Raw genomic sequence first — 16,926 nt, forward strand, 5'->3', positions numbered from 1 at the left:
AAATTCCCTGATTTCTCCCCAAAATCCCTTGAGTTCCACCTTAATCTTCTGCTTTTCTCCCAAACCCAATGAATCCCCAATTCCCTCGATCACCTCCCCAATACACCAATTTCTGCGAAACCACCCCCAAACTGAATCCCATGATTTCCACAATTTCAGGTTTTGGTTTAAAAAACAACTTGGGGCAGAACTGAAAACACAAATCCCTAGTTTTCAGTGCTTTTAATACGAGTATTTTGTAGGAAGAAAAGAAAAAAAATGTATTTTATGAATCATCCTTTTGTCAAATAAAAATGTATCCCCGGGTAAGGATTTTTTCTTGTTTTTTTCATATACTACTGCTGCAGAATAGCATTGGTTCTTCTAGCTATTTCATGTTCTGCTTTGAATGTTCAAAAAAGATATAACCATGACGTCAACTTTCTTCTTTATAATATGCAGGTATGGGGTCATTTCTACCCCTGAAGTGACAGGCTGGATGCATCTGCATGCAAATGATACATTTTTGGTAGTAGGGTCTGATGGGATCTTTGAGAAGTTGACAGTGCAAGAGGTTTGTGATCTGTTGCGGGATGCAAGTCTTGAAGACTCGGAAATTAATGATAGGAAATATGACTTGGCTGACCTACTAGTTAAGACTGCCATCGACAGAGGAAGCATGGATAACATGGCCGCTGTAGTGATTCCACTGGCTCCATATCTATATTCTTCAGCAAGAAATGAAGATAAATGTACCACAAAAGGGTTTTCTGACTCAGATCTTCTATCAGATGGAAAATACTTGAAATGGGGTTAGTTTATTGATACATCACCTATATTTGTAGTGGGCTTTTCCATGACAACCAAGAATATGGAAGCACATAGATAGATTCTTGTTAGGAGCCTTATTTATGACCTATTTTAATGGTAGTCCCTCTTCTGAAGACCGCTGTTAATGATAATTTTTATGCCCTTTTCTTTCTGTATTAGTAAATATATTATTAAGAGATTCTTCATCGAAGGTTCAGCGAGGGAAGCAAAAAATCTATCTATCATAATTGATCTACTGGCAGATTTCTCGAGAGTACAAATTAACAGGAGAAAATCACGCTTTTTGTGCAACAGCCTATCTCCAGAAGCAGAGACACAGTTCGTAGAGATATTGAGAACACCGATTGGGAGACTCCCAATGAGGTATTTGGGCTTGCCACTGACAAACGGGAGGATGGCAAGAGCAGATTGGCAACACGACATTGAAAAGGTGGAAAGACAACTGTAGGGGTCGTACGCTAACGTGTTACCGAGAGATGGTCGATTGGTGTTGCTGCAATCAGTACTCTCATCCATTCCGATATTCTATCTCTCAGAATTCAAGATGCCAGGAGTTGGGAAGAGATTAGAAAGCATAATGAGACACTTTCTATGGAGAGGATCTGAGCCGGAACAAAGCAAGGGACTTGTGATGATGGCTTGGGACAAGGTATGCCATCCCACCAAATCGAGAGGTCTAGGGGTCCTGCACATGGCATTATTATCCAAATGGGTGGGGAGATTTTTTTTTTTTTGAAAGAAAATATGGAAGACCACCTGAGGCCGGTGGTCTACCTGATACCATTAAAATGAAAGTCAGGTACATACCATATAGAATCAAGACCCAAAAAAGGGTCTACCTTTCTGCTCCCTCCAACCCACCATGACACTAGTGCCTGAATGTCGTGGATGACACTATCCACCGAAGCCGTCCTCCCCTTAAATACCACTTCGTTCCGGTGCAGCCACAGTGCCCATAATGTCGCTAGCAGTTTTCCCCACTCCTGTCTGCTCCTGGGTCTCCTGAGTGTGGTTGAGGCCCAGAATGCCTCGTCAGAGGAGATAACTACCCTTGAAACCTGTTGTGATGCCCATATTATCTGAGCGAACTGACACGTAAAAAACAAATGGGAGCAGTCTTCGTCTTCTTCGCTTGTGCACATAGGACATTCGGTGGAGTCTGTTGGGGCCCACCTCCCACGGAAAACCCGTGTGACCAGCTTTTTGCGCCTCAACAACCAGCTGAAGATCCTCACCTTGAGGGCAACTTTTTGCTTTATCAGCATGTGGCATGCCTTGTTGGTTGTCGAGTCGCCCCCGCTTCGCCCTGAATCTTCAAATATGCATCTTTAACCGAGAAGGATTGTTCCCACCATACCCAACCATCGCGGGATTGAGTCGACAGGGTTAGTGATAGAAAGATCTCTTGCATCCCCAATAGCTCCTCAAATCGTAGATCCGATAATGCCCCTGTCAGGTTAGGGACCCAAGCCCCTTCCCAACAGTCAGCAACCTTGGGCTTTGGATTCAGTGCTAGGGCAAAGAGTCTTGGAAACTTCAGCTTCATGATCCCTTGATTGGACCAGTTGTCCATCCAGAAATAAAAATCAGCCCCGTCCCCCAGTCTGGGGTCAAAAAACTCACGGATGCGGGGTATAACTCGACGTAGGCCGCTCCAGAAGGGGGATTCCCCCTTAACTTTAGCCCAGCGCCTCTTCCAATCCATCGTGGAGCCATATTTGTCCCTCAGGACCTTGGAAGACTAGTCCCTTTACTGATGACACAATTCTTTCCACCCATATTGACAATAGGGCCAAGTTCATGGATTCCAAATGAGGAATCCCCAGTCCTCCTTGCTTCACCGGTCTACTTATAGTTTCCCACGCTATTAGGGGCACTCCCCTTTGCGCCTCCTCGCTGTTACCTCCCCAAAAGAACCTTCGCATCAAACCCTCCAGCCGATTTACCACGACTGCTAGAATTTTGAATACCGATAAGTAGAATATGGGAATTGCTGAAAGCACTGAACGCAAGAGCACTAGACGACCCCCTTTTGATAGAATTTTGCTCTGCCACCCCTCCAGCCTCTTCTCCACTTTCTCTACCACTGGTTGCCATTCTACAGCTAAAATTCGCTTCCCTGTTAGTGGGAGTCCCAAGTAGCTCATTGGGATCAAACCTTGTGGTGTGCCTAGGGCATTAGCACATTGCTCCTCCAAAGAAAGCTCGAAACCTACAAAAGCCGACTTGGATTGATTAAGTTGCAACCCCGAGAAGTCAGCAAATAAGTCTAATAGAGCCGACAGAGTACGTGCTTCTTTCACCGAACCTTCCATGAAGAATGTTGTGTCATCTTCCTACTGTAGCAATGGGATACCCTCTGGGTGGCTTGCCGTCTGAAAGCCCCTCAAAAGGCCTTGCTCACAAGCTTTAGTGGTGCAGGTGGCCAAAGTGTCAACAGCAAGGACAAACAGTAGTGGTGCTAGTGGACACCCCTGCCGAACTCCCCTTTGTGGATGGATCCACCCCCCGGCATGGCCATTGATCAGTACCGAGCATGAGTGGGATGTAATACACTGCCTAACCCAAGCCACCCATTCTGCAGGGAAACCACGCTTTCGCATAACAGACCATAAAAATCTTTAATCAAGCGAGTCATATGCTTTTGCGAAGTCAACCTTCCAAATGAAGCCCTTTGTCCTGTTAGTCTTCCATGTCGATACAATCTCTCCTGCCACCATTGCACTATCCACCAGCTGTCGACCCGGAATGAATGCCGACTAAATGGGACTGATTAAGCCCCCAACTACTGCCCTTAACCTGTTCGCAAGTACCTTGGCAATGATGAGGTATATAGAGTCCGACAGTGCGATGGGCCTAAAGTCCCCAATGTTGATGGCACCCGGACGCTTTGGCAGTAGAAAGAGATGTGATCTGTTGAGTCGTTCCAGTCCAAAATTATCCCGCCGAAACTCGTCTAATGTGCCCATCACCTCAGACCCAAGCACCTCCTAGAATTCGATAAAGAAGAAATCAGGAAACCATCGGGTCCTGGCGCTCCTTCACCATTAAATCCTTGTATAGCCTCCTGAACCTCTTTTACGTGGAATGGCTTTACCAGCTTGTCTTGTTTTTGTTGCGTCACTTTGGAAGCTCTCCTTCTGCTCCATCTCCATCGAATCCGAGCCCCTCTTTTAGATACCAATCTGAAGTGATCTGCCAATGCTCCTCCGACAGCTTTTGACCCGACGAACTCCCGATCCCCCACTTGCATGCGAAGTATTTGGTTAGAGCGCCGCCTTCCATTCGCTACCAAGTGGAAGCACCGAGTATTGGCATCCCCCTCTTTCAGCCAAAGTTGCCGTGAGCTTTGCCTCCAGTCTATCTCTAACTTCCTGTCCTCTTCTTCCTCTACCCTTCTGAAGGTTTTTCACTCGTTGCATTCAGCGTCTGTCAAACTCCGAGTATCTTCTGTGGCATTAAGCTGTTGGACTCTTGACAAGGCTTCATCTCTTCGGTGGTGTCTTTCTTCTCTGATCTTTTTCCTAAGCTTTATCTTTTTGTTGGCTAGTTGCATTGTGGCGGTGCCTTGGACGGGTTGAGACGTCCACCATGATTTCACTTCTTCCTTGAACCCTTTTTCTAGTAACCATGCCTTATCCAACTTAAAATACGTGGGTCTAATGTGGCCTGCGTTATCCTTCCAGATAATTGGGACGTGGTCTGATATTGGTCGAGGAAGTGCGCGCACATCGGCCAATGGATATTTCTCGAGGAGGTCCACCGAACAGAGAAATCTGTCTAGACGGGATAAAGTAGTAGGCCCCCTCGTACTTCGCCATGTGTAGGTGCAGTTTGTCAGCCCCATTTCTTGCATACTTGTACCTGAGATAAAAGACCAAAACTCCAAAGAACCTGGGTCTTGCCCTCCAGTTCCATTTGGCCTGTCCGCTGACTCTAGCGCCACATTGAAATCTCCTCCAACCAGCATTGGGGTCTCTTGGAAGAGCGAGACCACACCTTCCAGCTCCTCCCATACCCTATGTCGATGGGCCGCAAGAACTGGGCCGTAAACTGAGGCCACCACACATAGAAAATTGTCACTTCTTCTCCTCAATTTTACGGCCACCACGTGATGACCCTTCCAAGAGCCCTCCTTGGCAAAAGTTGACGTATTCCAAGCCACCAGTAGTCCCCCGGATCTACCAACTGCTTTGACTGCCACATATCCCTCAAGGAAATCTCGTCCCACCAAGTTCCATGCCTTAGCATCACATTTCTCCAGCATCGTCTCTTGCAAGCAGACTATGTTGGCCCCCCATCGCCTCAAATACCTTCCCACCACACCACGTCTCCCTTCATCGCGGAGCCCGTGCACATTTCAAGAGATGCATTTCATAATTGGGATGAATGTTGCCCCTCTTGTCTCTGTGCTGGCAGAAGCTCTATTTTCTCAGCTAGCTCCGCCATCGTCAGATGCATGCTCAAGTCTTCGGTTCTCCGGTTGTGACTAGACGGCTCTTCAGTCTCGCCGCCTTGCTAGCCGGACATCTTGGTATGGGCTCGGCCGACGATTGCCTCGAGGTTGTCTTCTTTGCCAGTCCTTCCGTTCTCGAATGCAATTGACCGTTTTTTCCTGTCACCTCCCATGCCGTCTTGCCCTCCTCATCTGTTAAGGCCAGTTTCCCATGTCTATATACCACACCTTTAAAATGATGAAGGTCTTCTTTAGCGATCCTCCGTGTCTGCTGAGGTAGCCGTATCCGCTTCTGTTGTGTTCTTTGTCCCTTCATGGTGACGTTTTCCTGTTGGGTCCTCGGCGCCTCCGAGCCTTCTGACGGTTGTGTATGTTCCGAGCTTTCGCGCTCTTTCTCTATCTCGGTCGGGAATGATGGGACGATCACTGTCTCCTGTTCCCTGTGGACCGTGGTCCTGCCCACTCCTTCTGGTGGTGTTGCCTCCTCTGCATGCCCCATTTGCGGTTGCCCTCTTAGGGAGTTCCCCCCCATCTCTCTTCGTCGATCCCCGTGGTCCACTGATAAGAACCTTGATCGAGGTTCGTATCGGGAGTAGGTTGGAAGACGAGGAAAGGTAGAAGTTCCCCGGGTAGAGAGGTGAAACGGGAAAGGTAGAGGGCAGGCAGAGCAGAGGGGGTAGGGATCGGCCAGGGACGAGCTGCCTGGAGATGCGGTGAGGAAGAGACGATCTCGGGGAACGGGGATCGTGAAGGGAGAGGAGAGGCCAGACCTGAACTTGGAGAGGGGGAGACAAGGCACTACTTCATTCTTCTTCTTCTTTCTTGGCTGCCCTCATAAAGGGAGGGCATCCCTATTTAAAGGGAAATACATAATTGCTAATGACTGAAATGCCCCTATGGGCTAAATGACGAAACTACCCCTAGGAGGGTTTAGGATCCTATCATCCACCCTTTCACCCGGAGCCGGCGGGAGGGTTTTGGGATGGATATCCGCTCTGAAGGTTCTTGTGTAGCCTTAGAATTGAACAGACTCTGTTATCGAATCCCCTTCTGTCATTTCAACTTCTAGAATCACCACAGTGGGGTCCCCTGATTCCAGACCCGTCGAGATGGTACTCTTAAGTCGTCCGAAAGCGGCGACCAAATTCTCTAGTTTCAAATATCTATGATGCACCAAAGGGACACCGAACACTTCTATCACCTCCCCCACCTTCATCCTCTCGTCGGCTCCGTCCATTGGCAGAACCCGGCGCCACCTCACCTCCGTGGAATCTGCAATCCTCTGTGTCCTCCCATAGATCACAACATATGCTGCCATTGAAACTCCCCTCAGAAGTAGGGTATTGGTATTTAATCTTCGCAGATCTGCCAGCCCAACCTCCGGAAACTGCCCCCTTTAATCGTTTATGACCTGCTCCAAATCTGGAGAGTCCCCGAAGATATCTCCCACCAAGCACTGTTGAAGGAAATTATCACCTTCATCCGCCACATTAGTATGAGGGTGATGCGCTCTGATATATTGGCCTGGGGTTGGTTGTTCTATCTTCTCCTGCACTTAAGGGGCTTCTCTACCGCGTTGTCTGCAGTTAGCCTGTCGATGTCCAGTCCCATTACATCGGCGACAAATCAAAGGCTCTCTACACTCGTGTGCATGGTGTCCTAATGTTAGACATCTGAAACATCTGTTATTCTCTCCATAGGACATATACTTGGTATGTGGCTTTGCTCGGCGGGATCTCACTGTCACCCATCCTTCTTCCGCGTCTTTTGTGCTATGTGTGGGGTCACGCAGAGGGAGAGCTCTACACCGATAACCATCTCTACTGTCGGGTCTCGGTCGACTCGCTAGCATAGAGAGATCTCCACGCCGTTCTTCTGCTCCTCGCTTGTCGTCGAGATGCGGCAGAAAGTCGGCGCTGATACAGCCCGCTGGATGTTCGTCTCTGTTGCCTCGCCCGTCGCCGCCACTGCCGCTGACAAGGGAATAATCAGGTTCACTGCCGTCACCCCGGGAAGAGCGTTGTCGCCTGCCGACGCCACCCCCGTCGCTGCCGCCTCCAAGGGGATAATCAGGCTTGCCGCCGCTGCCACGACCGCTGCGGCCTCTGTATGGATGATGTCGGCCGCAGCTGTCGTAACCGTTTCCGCCGCCGCCAGACTGAGATTGAGCTGAATACTGCTGGCTCGCTGGCAGGCCATCTGACCACCTCGACAGCCCTCTTTGCTGATCTCCGCCCCCTCCATCTCCTCTGTGCCTTTTCATCCTCCCCTGTCCAAAACCCCTCTTCAGCGGACCGTTTGACTAACGGACTGTTCGACCGTTCGACCACAACGACGATCCTCTTTGCCGATCTCCTCCCCCTTGATTACCTCTGTGCCTTTCCATCTTCCCCTGTCCAAAACCGCCGTCGTCGAAGCCACTTAATCCGCTGCTTGGCTGACCTTGAGCTGAAAGCTGCTGGCTTGCCGGCGGGCCGTCCGACCACCTCGATGGCCCTCTTTGTCGATTTCTTCCCCCTCGATCTCCTCTGTGCCATTCCATCTTCCCCCGCCCAAAACCGCCGCCGTTGAAGCCGTTTCCACCGCCGCCGTCCAAATTCTTATCCTTGATTTTACTGGGCTGAATCCATGATTTTATCTGGTCTCTGTATCTCTGAAGCTTCAGGATATCCTTCTTTAAATCCGCCTCGAACTTTTCCTTCTGGTTCGCATTATTCGTGGTGTAAACCTTGTTCCAAATGCTGTCGAAGATGTTGACTCCTTCCTGCACCTTCTTCAGGCCGCGATCAATCTCTCCTTATATCGTCCTGCGGGCGCCATGACAGCGAAATCAACCGATGTCAGGAGATTTCTGTGGTTTCTCTCCGGCGGCCTTGCTGGCAAGCTCCGGCGGTCGATCTCCGACGGTCGAGCTCCGACGTCTGCTCTGATGGTCGAGCTTGCGAGAACGATGGCTGTCGAGGTCCGGCAGTCGAGCTCTGGCGGTCTGGATCTGACGGTCGAGCTCCGGCGGTTGAGCTCCAACGGTTGAGCTCCGACAACGGTCCGTGGCGGTCGAGCTCCGATTGTCGAGTTCGCTAACTAACGACCACGGAAAAATGTCTGGCTCGTACGTCTGGCTCACATCTGGCTCTGGCGGTCTGGCTCGTACGTATGGCTCACATCTGGCTCTGACGGTTGAGCTCCGGCGGTCGAACTCCGACGGTCTTGCTCTGGCAACGGTCCCCGACGGTCGAGCTCCGACGGTCGGAGGGCAACACCAACGGTCGAGCTCCGACGGTCTGACGGTCGAGCTCCGGCCGATTTGACGGTCCCCGACGGTCGAGTTTGATGCACCCCGACGGTCCCCGACGGTCGAGCTCCGACGGTCCCCTCCGAGGGTCCCCGACGGTCGCGATCTGTCTCTGATTTTTCAACGTCTGGCTCCGCCCCGACGATCCCCGACGATCAAGCTCCGGCCGATTCGACGGTCCCCGATGGTCGAGTTTGATGCACCCCGACAGTCCTCGACGGTTGAGCTCCGATGGTCCCCGACCTGGGTGGAGAGAATTATGAATCCACGGGATGATCTTATCATCAAATTACTGCAAGACAGCTATTGCAGGAGACTAAATTTGGACAGAAAGCAAGTGCGTATCATGGGTTATCACCATTTTTGCAATGACTTAGATAGATCTTTCAGCAAGTTGAAGGATTCTTTTCTGCCAAGTTAGGCGACGGGGCGATGTTTCAATATTGAGTGAGACCTTTGGCAATGGCTTAGACATAAAAAAAATGCCTATGTTCCAGACTGTTGGGATGGAGCATGGACACTGACCAGCGGGTGTCTGATCCGACCAGCAAGTGTCTGATTTCATGGACGTACTATAATCCCTAATAAAATTAAGACTGAATGACAGAGAGCAAGATGGTTGGGTATGGACAAATGGCCCCTTGTCAGTCCAAAAGGCTTACACGAGGATCCGGGAGGGGTAAGAGGAAGATAGGTCGCTAATCCGAGCATATGGCGTCAAAGAGTCCTGTTGAAGGTTAGGATCTTTGGTTGGCTCCTAGCACAAAGAAGACTAATGACAAGAGTCTTTCTCAAAAGGCTATATCCAGAAACATCGTCACAATGCCTGCTATGCTCAAATGGGGAAGAAGTCTGAAATCATCTCTTCTTTGCATGTTCATTTGCTCGCACGATTTGGGCCAGCCAGGTATTATCAAGGGTGAAGGTGGCATCTGAAGAGACTTTCTGGGACTTAGTCCAGAATTGCAGAGGCAGAGGAAATGAAGAAGGTGGCCAAGCATTTGCAGTGTTGGGCCATATAGTTGCATCAAAACGAGGTGCTAATCAGTGGAAGAATGGCTTCTACAGATGAATCCATACATGAAGCAGAGGGTTTAAAGGCGACATGGCTCCTGCAGGTGACCGGTGGAGAGGGGAGGATTTGACTATGATCAGATTGATGGTGAAGGGACTGTAAGGTCCTGATTGGGGGGTTCACCAATTCATCGGGTGTTCACCCTGTTTATATTTTTTTAAAAAAAGAGATTCAATGTTAGTGGATCTTCTAAGGACTGAGAGTGGGCTAAGCTTACTATTTTGTAACCCGTATTTATAGAGGTAGTCTGAGAATTAATGAATGCTTCTTGCTGTGAAACCATAACTTAACGCGGGAACTGTATGGGAATGAGTTGGCGAGAATCCTGCAACTGGATGCTGGGGAGCAGGAGTCGGTCGGCAATCTAGAAGAGGGGGAGCTCGACCTTATCCTCTGTACTACATTTCCCTGTTCGTCTCTTCCTCTTTGTCATATGAATTGATCATTTGCCTTGATAATCTGTGCATGGATACGTTTGACATTTTCAACCTCTTTCCATTTGGAATATTATTGATCTTCATCAAGATCCTCATCAACACCCAAAGTCCTTGAGAGGAAAACTGGAGAGAACTTTCATTTCTGGAAAATGTTTAGACATCTGATCCACCAGGCTCTGGAACCCCAATTCCTTCGAAGGTAGCCAATTGACCAGATATACATTGTTAGTGGAGCTGTCCATGAAATTATAGAGTCCTGATTGTAGCCTCCATGCCCAATTTTCTCTTTGCAACCCCATTTTGCTGAGGGATATTTTGGCAGGATGACTCGTGTATAATTCCATGATCCTAGAAAAAACTGGCCAAGGTACTGTTGAAATAACCCCTCGAGTTGTCTGAGCAAAATTTCTTGATCATGATGATAAAATCCTGGATTCTCTGGTACACTTCTGATTTATTTTAAAATAAATGAACCCATGTAGCCCTCGGGCAGTCCTCGATCCAGATCAAGAGCTGCATTTTCCCAGTGGTAGAGGGAGTCTTACATGGTTCCATACGTCATTGTGAAAAAGCATAAAGGGTGAGCCACTTCGCCTGCTGACCCCTGGAAATATGCCCTTCTATGCTTCTCATATTGGCTTGCCGTACACTCTTTTTCCTCCGCCTTTGCCTCTATCCCCCCTTTGTCTTACTTCGATTGCTAGCGCCTGCCGCTGTAGGCTCTTCTGCACTCTGCCCTGCCACGCAATTGTTTCTGTATGTCATCTTGCAGGTTGACGGAGGGGCCATCCAACCAGCAGAGCGACCCTCCCTGCCACTCTCCCCGCTTCGACCACCTCTGAACCTGCCGAGCCCCTGCGATCTATCTTCCTTGAGGGTATGTTCTGGGTTACAGGAAGATCTGGCGAGACCTGTAGGATGTTGTCGCCTGCTGCTGTGGAAACCGCTGTCACCTCCTTCGCCTACCAGAAAAGTCTGTGGCCTCCCACTGCCACCCCCTCAATTGTGCGGCTCCGTTTAGGCCTCCATCTCCTCTGCTGCCTCCTCTTCGTCCGCCGTCGCCTTCTCTGTACAAGTATTGCCGCCCCACATTTTTGAGTCTGCTGGCATCGCCGTTGCCACGCAACAGCCGGAGTACAATGTCCAACCACCGGGGTGGCCCTTCCTGTCTCTCTTCCCGCTCTCTCCCTCTCTCATTTCATCTGAATCTTTATTTGTACCATATCTTGCCGCATAATAGTCAGTTCATACATCTTATTTGTTCCCCTAAATCCTATATAGGCAGTGGTCTTCCGCTGCAGCATCACCTTTCTTTTTCTGTCCACTTCAGTTTTTTCTGGTTCCCAACATATACTAATCTACTCAGGATTGATGGTCTGGATCAGAGATTTATTATGAGGTCTAAACTACTGCATGATTGAATGCCAACTAAAAGATAATGGTGTTTGAACTGTTCCATTAGTCAGAGAACCTCTCAAATATGAGTGACCCTCCGGAAAAGACTGCAGCCCAGAAACAAATTTCGAATTGGGAACTGTAGAATGCAGTGAAACCACTTATAATTAGACGGAACAAGTTTCACCCTTTGGATGTCAGTGGGAAAGGTTGACATCTCTGTTTCTTCTATTTTCTGAGCCATTTTTGACCCATGGTTTAACCTTTCTTGCTCCTGGTCAAAGCAGCCTCTTCAGACTCATAATATATAAACCGAGGATTTTTAATTAGTAGATCGCTGAATGAAAATGATTAAGAGAGATTTTGGCTATTGCATTAGCTCTGATATGGTTTTGGATTTGAACTCTAGCTTCAGTATTCTTCAGATATAAATAGGGATTTTAAAGATTTTTTTCTCAAATGTCAGTTTTGTCTTTTTTTTTGAAGAAAAGGAGGGAAGATCACCCAATATCGGTGATCAACCTAAAAATAAGTAAGAAATGTTCTTTGCATCTAAACAAGACTGCCTTTTTATTTCAGATAATAATGAAGGTCGTTTATCTACCAGTCTTATATCTATGGATTTCTTCCATCAGATTGAAAGAAAATTTCAGAAACTTCTGGTGAGAACTCTATATTTTATTTTTTCATTCATAATAGCTTCATTATTGCTCTTCTATCTGACATTTGTTGTCTTTCTTGGAATTGGATTTGAGCTTCTATCTTCGTTCTTCTGCTCTCTATGTAGTACCCTCTTGTTGTTTATGACACTTTTTAAGTCTTCCATCTCATTCTCAAGTGTGATAGATATTGAAATGTAAATTGTAAATGTTGGAGTTAGGGGATGGGAACTATGCAAATGTATAAGAAGCATTCATCTGATCATGTTGATTTTTTTTGTCTTGAATCACTCGTATAAACTTTTTGCTCATATACAGCTTCTCTTACTTTAATCAATTTACATATGAAGTTTTCTTACGCTGAAGAACTTCAGGCACTCTGCAGAGAGATTGATCATCGCAGACCATTTAAGCACCCACTACACTCCAAGACCGTAGATATAAGTTCCTTATGGGACTAAATAAGGAATATGAAGGACTCCGGGGTCAGATTCTCAACCGAGAATGTGCTCCAGATTTGGAAGAAGCAATCCGACTTGTAATAGATGAGGAAAGGCGGAGGGCCTATGGAAATGATAAAGAGGAAGGAGCAGGACTCATGGCAAAAACAAAACAGTATAAGGGCACACCAGATGGATGTGAAGGTACAACTAAAAAATATCAAAACAAGCAGGGAGACGAAGCTCCAGATCAGAAAGGATAAGGAGGTAAACACCAGGTTAGATCGAACCTACACTGTTCATATTGCAAGAAGAAGAATCATACCAAGGGAACCAGCTGGATCCTACATGGACGACTACCCAAACCTGCTCAAGCCGATGTCTCCGGTGCCAAAGAAACTGAATCGGGCAATGGAGAAGCGCAAGGACAAGGCTCCATGAAGACTGTCCCTAAGATTACTGTTGAAGATTGTGCTATTCCGAAGGATGAACTTGAGAAGCTTAAGACCATGCTAAGCTCTACATCCATGGCCCGAGCTGGTGAGCTACCTATCTATCCTGATCATATTTTATCTGATTGAGTCGTAGACTCCCTATTACTCGAAGTTAAGAAATTATACCCCATATTAAGGAGATAAAAGGTTGTTCGCGGCAGGAGCAGAAGTCCTCTCGGTCACAGATATTGGGGATGTGAAAATTACAGGCCTCAGCATTATTTATTATTGTTGATATGATTATTATCGTTTCTGTATTTTTCTCTCTCTTGTTAGCCCATTAAGGGCCCCATCTCTAGTCAGCCCATTAGGGCTTCTTATAAAACCCTGTAATCTCTTTCATTTCTGGATTAAGAAGTAGTGTTTTCTTGTTCACATGGTATCAGAGCCATAACCCTAACCCTAATCTGGGTTTCTTGGGCTTGACCTTGCGCTCCGATCTCTGGCGATTCTCACGTCCCCCTGATCTCGTGCTCCGGTCCATCGCCGTCCGCCGTATCCTGCATCTGGGGTCGCGTGCAGCAGTTTGCCGCGCGCCATCTTCCGTCGCTCGCCGCGAGCAGCCGCCCGCCGCCCGCCGCGCGCAGCCGCCCACCGCGCGCAGCCTCCCGGCGCGCGCAGCAACTAGCCGCACGCAGCCGCTCGCCGCTCGCAACCGCCCTGCGCGCGCAGCAGCCAGCCACGCGCAGCCGCGTGCCGCGCGCAGCAGTCAGCTGCGCCGTGTATCTGCCTGCTTCGCCCACGTCATCCACCGCGCCGTGTATCTGCCTCAGTCGAGCCATCAGCTCTTGCCGATCCCACTGCTCGGTGCAGCACCTTCTGACCGTGGTCTACTCTGATTGAGTCTCCGGATCATACAATGACGAATCCAGTTGCTGCTGATTCGCCAGAAGCCCAGACCTCTACTGTTACGCCAGACTCGACGCCGGTATCGATGCCACATGCATCTGCGGTGCCTCTTGAGTCCGGGAATTGGTCGTCCTCCCCTGGACCATTCTCTCTGCCTAGGATGCCTCCGGATGGCATGTTTACTGGATTTAATCTTCTGCAATGGCGCCAGTACGTCCAGATCACTTTAAAGGGGCGTCTCATGCGCCATCTTCTAGAAGACGGACCTCCCCGGACCGATCCCAAGTATTATGACTGGCTGGACGTTGAGGGGGTAGTTCATCGCTGGCTCTTGGACAGTATTTCACCCAGTGTTAAAGGTGAATTCCTGTCTCTAGAGTCGGCTCGGGCGGTCTAGGAAGCGGCACTCGAGAGCCACTCCAAGAAGCACAACATTGCGACTCTGTACGAATTGGTGCATCGGGCCGCCAACCAGCGTCAAGGAGACCGGTCTATCATGGAGTACAGTACGGAGCTCATTTCGTTGTGGAATGAGATTGACCACTACATGCCGCCCGACCCTCATTCGGTGGACCGCAAATATACTCTTCAACTTCGGGTTTTCCAGTTTCTTATGGGACTGAACCCGGAATATGAAGCGGTACGGGTTCAGCTTATACATCGGGAGACTGGTCTTACCTTCAAGGATGCACTCCGCAGTGTGAGGGTTGAAGAATGTTGCTTTCAACAGACCCAGAACTCGGCTTCGGCACTTGTAGCACAGTCCTCTTCGTCTGCGCGCCTATCGACGACTACACCACCCGGCACTTTGCCGTGTGGTCCGACTGCTCGAACCGAGGAGTCTCCTAAGGGTGATCCTTCGCTCTTTTGCAACTACTGCAAGAAGCGAGGTCACTCCAAAGAGACGTGCTACAAGCTTCAATGGAAACGCATGCAACAGAGCAATCTTGCTACTGTCGCACCGTCTGTAAGTCACGTGCCTACTCCGGGTCAAGTACCGCTGCCGTATGGTCTTCTCCCGACAAGTGCCTTGCCCGCAAGTTTTACTCCGGAGGAAATGGAACGTCTACGCCGATTGCTTGATCCTCCAGTCGTGGGCTCATGCTCCTTGTCCCACGCAGGTATGTCCACCGTTCTTCTTACATCTCCATTCCCTTCCGGAAACCCTTCTTCATCTTCCGCTTGGCTTCTTGATTCCGGTGCTACCGCTCACATGACACCTAATCCCCGAGCCTTTGTGACTTATGAACCCGTCTCTGGATCTTCCGAAGTCAAGACTGCTTCCGGAGATCTTCTCACTGTGGCAGGAATTGGTCGTGTGGCCCTCTCCTCTTCAATAACTCTACCTAAAGTCCTTCATGTTCCCCGTCTTACCCATCATCTTCTCTCCTTATCTCGCCTTGTTCGCGATTTGAACCAAGATCTTACATTCTCTTCTACTTCATGTTTTTATCGTGATAAGGTGTCGGGGAAGCCAATTTCCATTGCTGAGGAGCATGAGGGGCTCTATCTTCTTCCGCCTCCTTCGACCTCTCTTGCTGTTGCTGCTGTCGCCGTTTCCCTTTCGGCCTCTCACGAGCGTTTGTGGCTTCTCCATCGACGTCTCGGCCATCCTTCCTTCGTCACTCTTTATCGTCTATTTCCCAAACTCTTTCAAGGTCATTCGGTGGACCGGTTTGTTTGTGACGCTTGTCGAATGGCAAAACATCATCGTACTACGTATCCTCTCTCGTCCTCTCATTCATCGACTCCCTTCTCTCTTATTCACACCGACGTGTGGGGACCATCCCCAGTTCATAGCACTTCCGGCACTCGGTGGTTATGCATTTTCATTGATGACGCTACTCGATTCACTTGGGCGTATTTCTTAAAGAATAAATCGGAGATATCTCGTGTTATTCCCCAATTCTATTCTCTTATTCAAACCCAATTTTCTACATCCATTAGTCGCTTCCGCTCCGACAATGCTGAAGACTACGTCAACTCCACGTTGAGCACCTTCTTCCAAGAAAAAGGCGTTATCCATGAAACCTCCTGCCCATATACCCCCCGACAAAATAGTGTTGCAGAAAGAAAATTCCGTCACATCTTTGACATGACCCAGAGCCTTCTCTTCCACATGCATGTGCCTAAATATTTCTGGGGTGAAGCCGTCTCCACTGCAATCCATCTCCTCAATCGCCTCCCATCTCGAGTGCTTGACTATTCCACTCCAATTGATCGTCTTCAGCATTCTTTTCCAAACCTCTCTCTCCGAACCAATCTCACCCCTCGTGTTTTCGGATGTGTCTGTTATGCGCCTAACCATCAACTTGGTCGTGATAAGCTCGACCCTCGTGCCCTCAAGTGTGTGTTCGTTGGATACTCTTTCACCCAAAAAGGTTATATCTGTTATCATCCTCTCTCTCGTCATTTTATCGTCACCAAGGATGCCACCTTTGATGAACTTCTTCCATATTACTCTCCTTCTCCTCCAATTCTACCACCTTCTTCACCTCAACCCGATCCACTTGAATTTCTCATTCTTCCTCCACCCTCTACCTCGTCACCAGTCCCTAGCCCTTCCTCGTTTACTCCTCCAACCGCGTCTCCTCTCGTGGTTCCTATAGAGACCGTGTTCCCCAGTTCTCCACCAGCCCCCGTGTCCGAACCTTCTATGGAGATTCCTCCTGCTCCTACTGCTGATTTCTCCACTCCTGCCGAACCTTCTTCGGTCCCACCGCTTCCTATACACCGCTGCCCGCCTGAAAAGCGTTACAGTATCACCCTTGCTCGTCGCAAGCCTCGGGTTGCCCCTTCTCTAGTCATCCCTCCTCCCTCCTCCTCCACACCTCCAGAAAACTCCTCATTAGCCATGTTGTCTTCCCCTCTTACATCTCCCCTCTATCCCTTAGAAGCCTCTACCTCCTCTCATCGTCTCTCCTCATCCTATCATGCCCTTCTTACCTCCCTTGATGCCATCTCCCTTCCGAAGACGGTGGACATTGCCCTCTCATTTCCGCATTGGCGTCAGGCTATG

The 16,926-nt window shown here is 49.0% G+C and overlaps 1 protein-coding gene across 4 annotated transcripts in view; it reads left to right on the forward strand.

The window, feature by feature from the left end:
• The window catches only part of LOC144702789 (putative inactive protein kinase At3g63330), an 81,595-nt gene that overhangs the window by 9,873 nt on the left and 54,796 nt on the right, over window positions 1-16,926 (forward strand). The window contains exons 1-3 of one of the 4 annotated variants that reach the window (XM_078574845.1): window positions 768-791; window positions 12,045-12,127; window positions 12,499-13,104. Coding sequence is in view for 3 of the 4 variants with exons in the window: in XM_078574841.1 (XP_078430967.1) it covers window positions 442-791; window positions 12,045-12,127 (433 nt within the window). In the remaining variant the exon portion in view is untranslated. Of the gene's footprint in view, window positions 1-441; window positions 792-10,610; window positions 11,226-12,044; window positions 12,128-12,498; window positions 13,105-16,926 lie in introns of those variants that run through there. The other 3 variants (XM_078574841.1, XM_078574843.1, XM_078574842.1) reach the window with 3 other exon arrangements.

Source organism: Wolffia australiana, chromosome 4, assembly GCF_029677425.1.
Source record: "Wolffia australiana isolate 7733 chromosome 4, ASM2967742v1".
NCBI lineage: Eukaryota > Viridiplantae > Streptophyta > Magnoliopsida > Alismatales > Araceae > Wolffia > Wolffia australiana.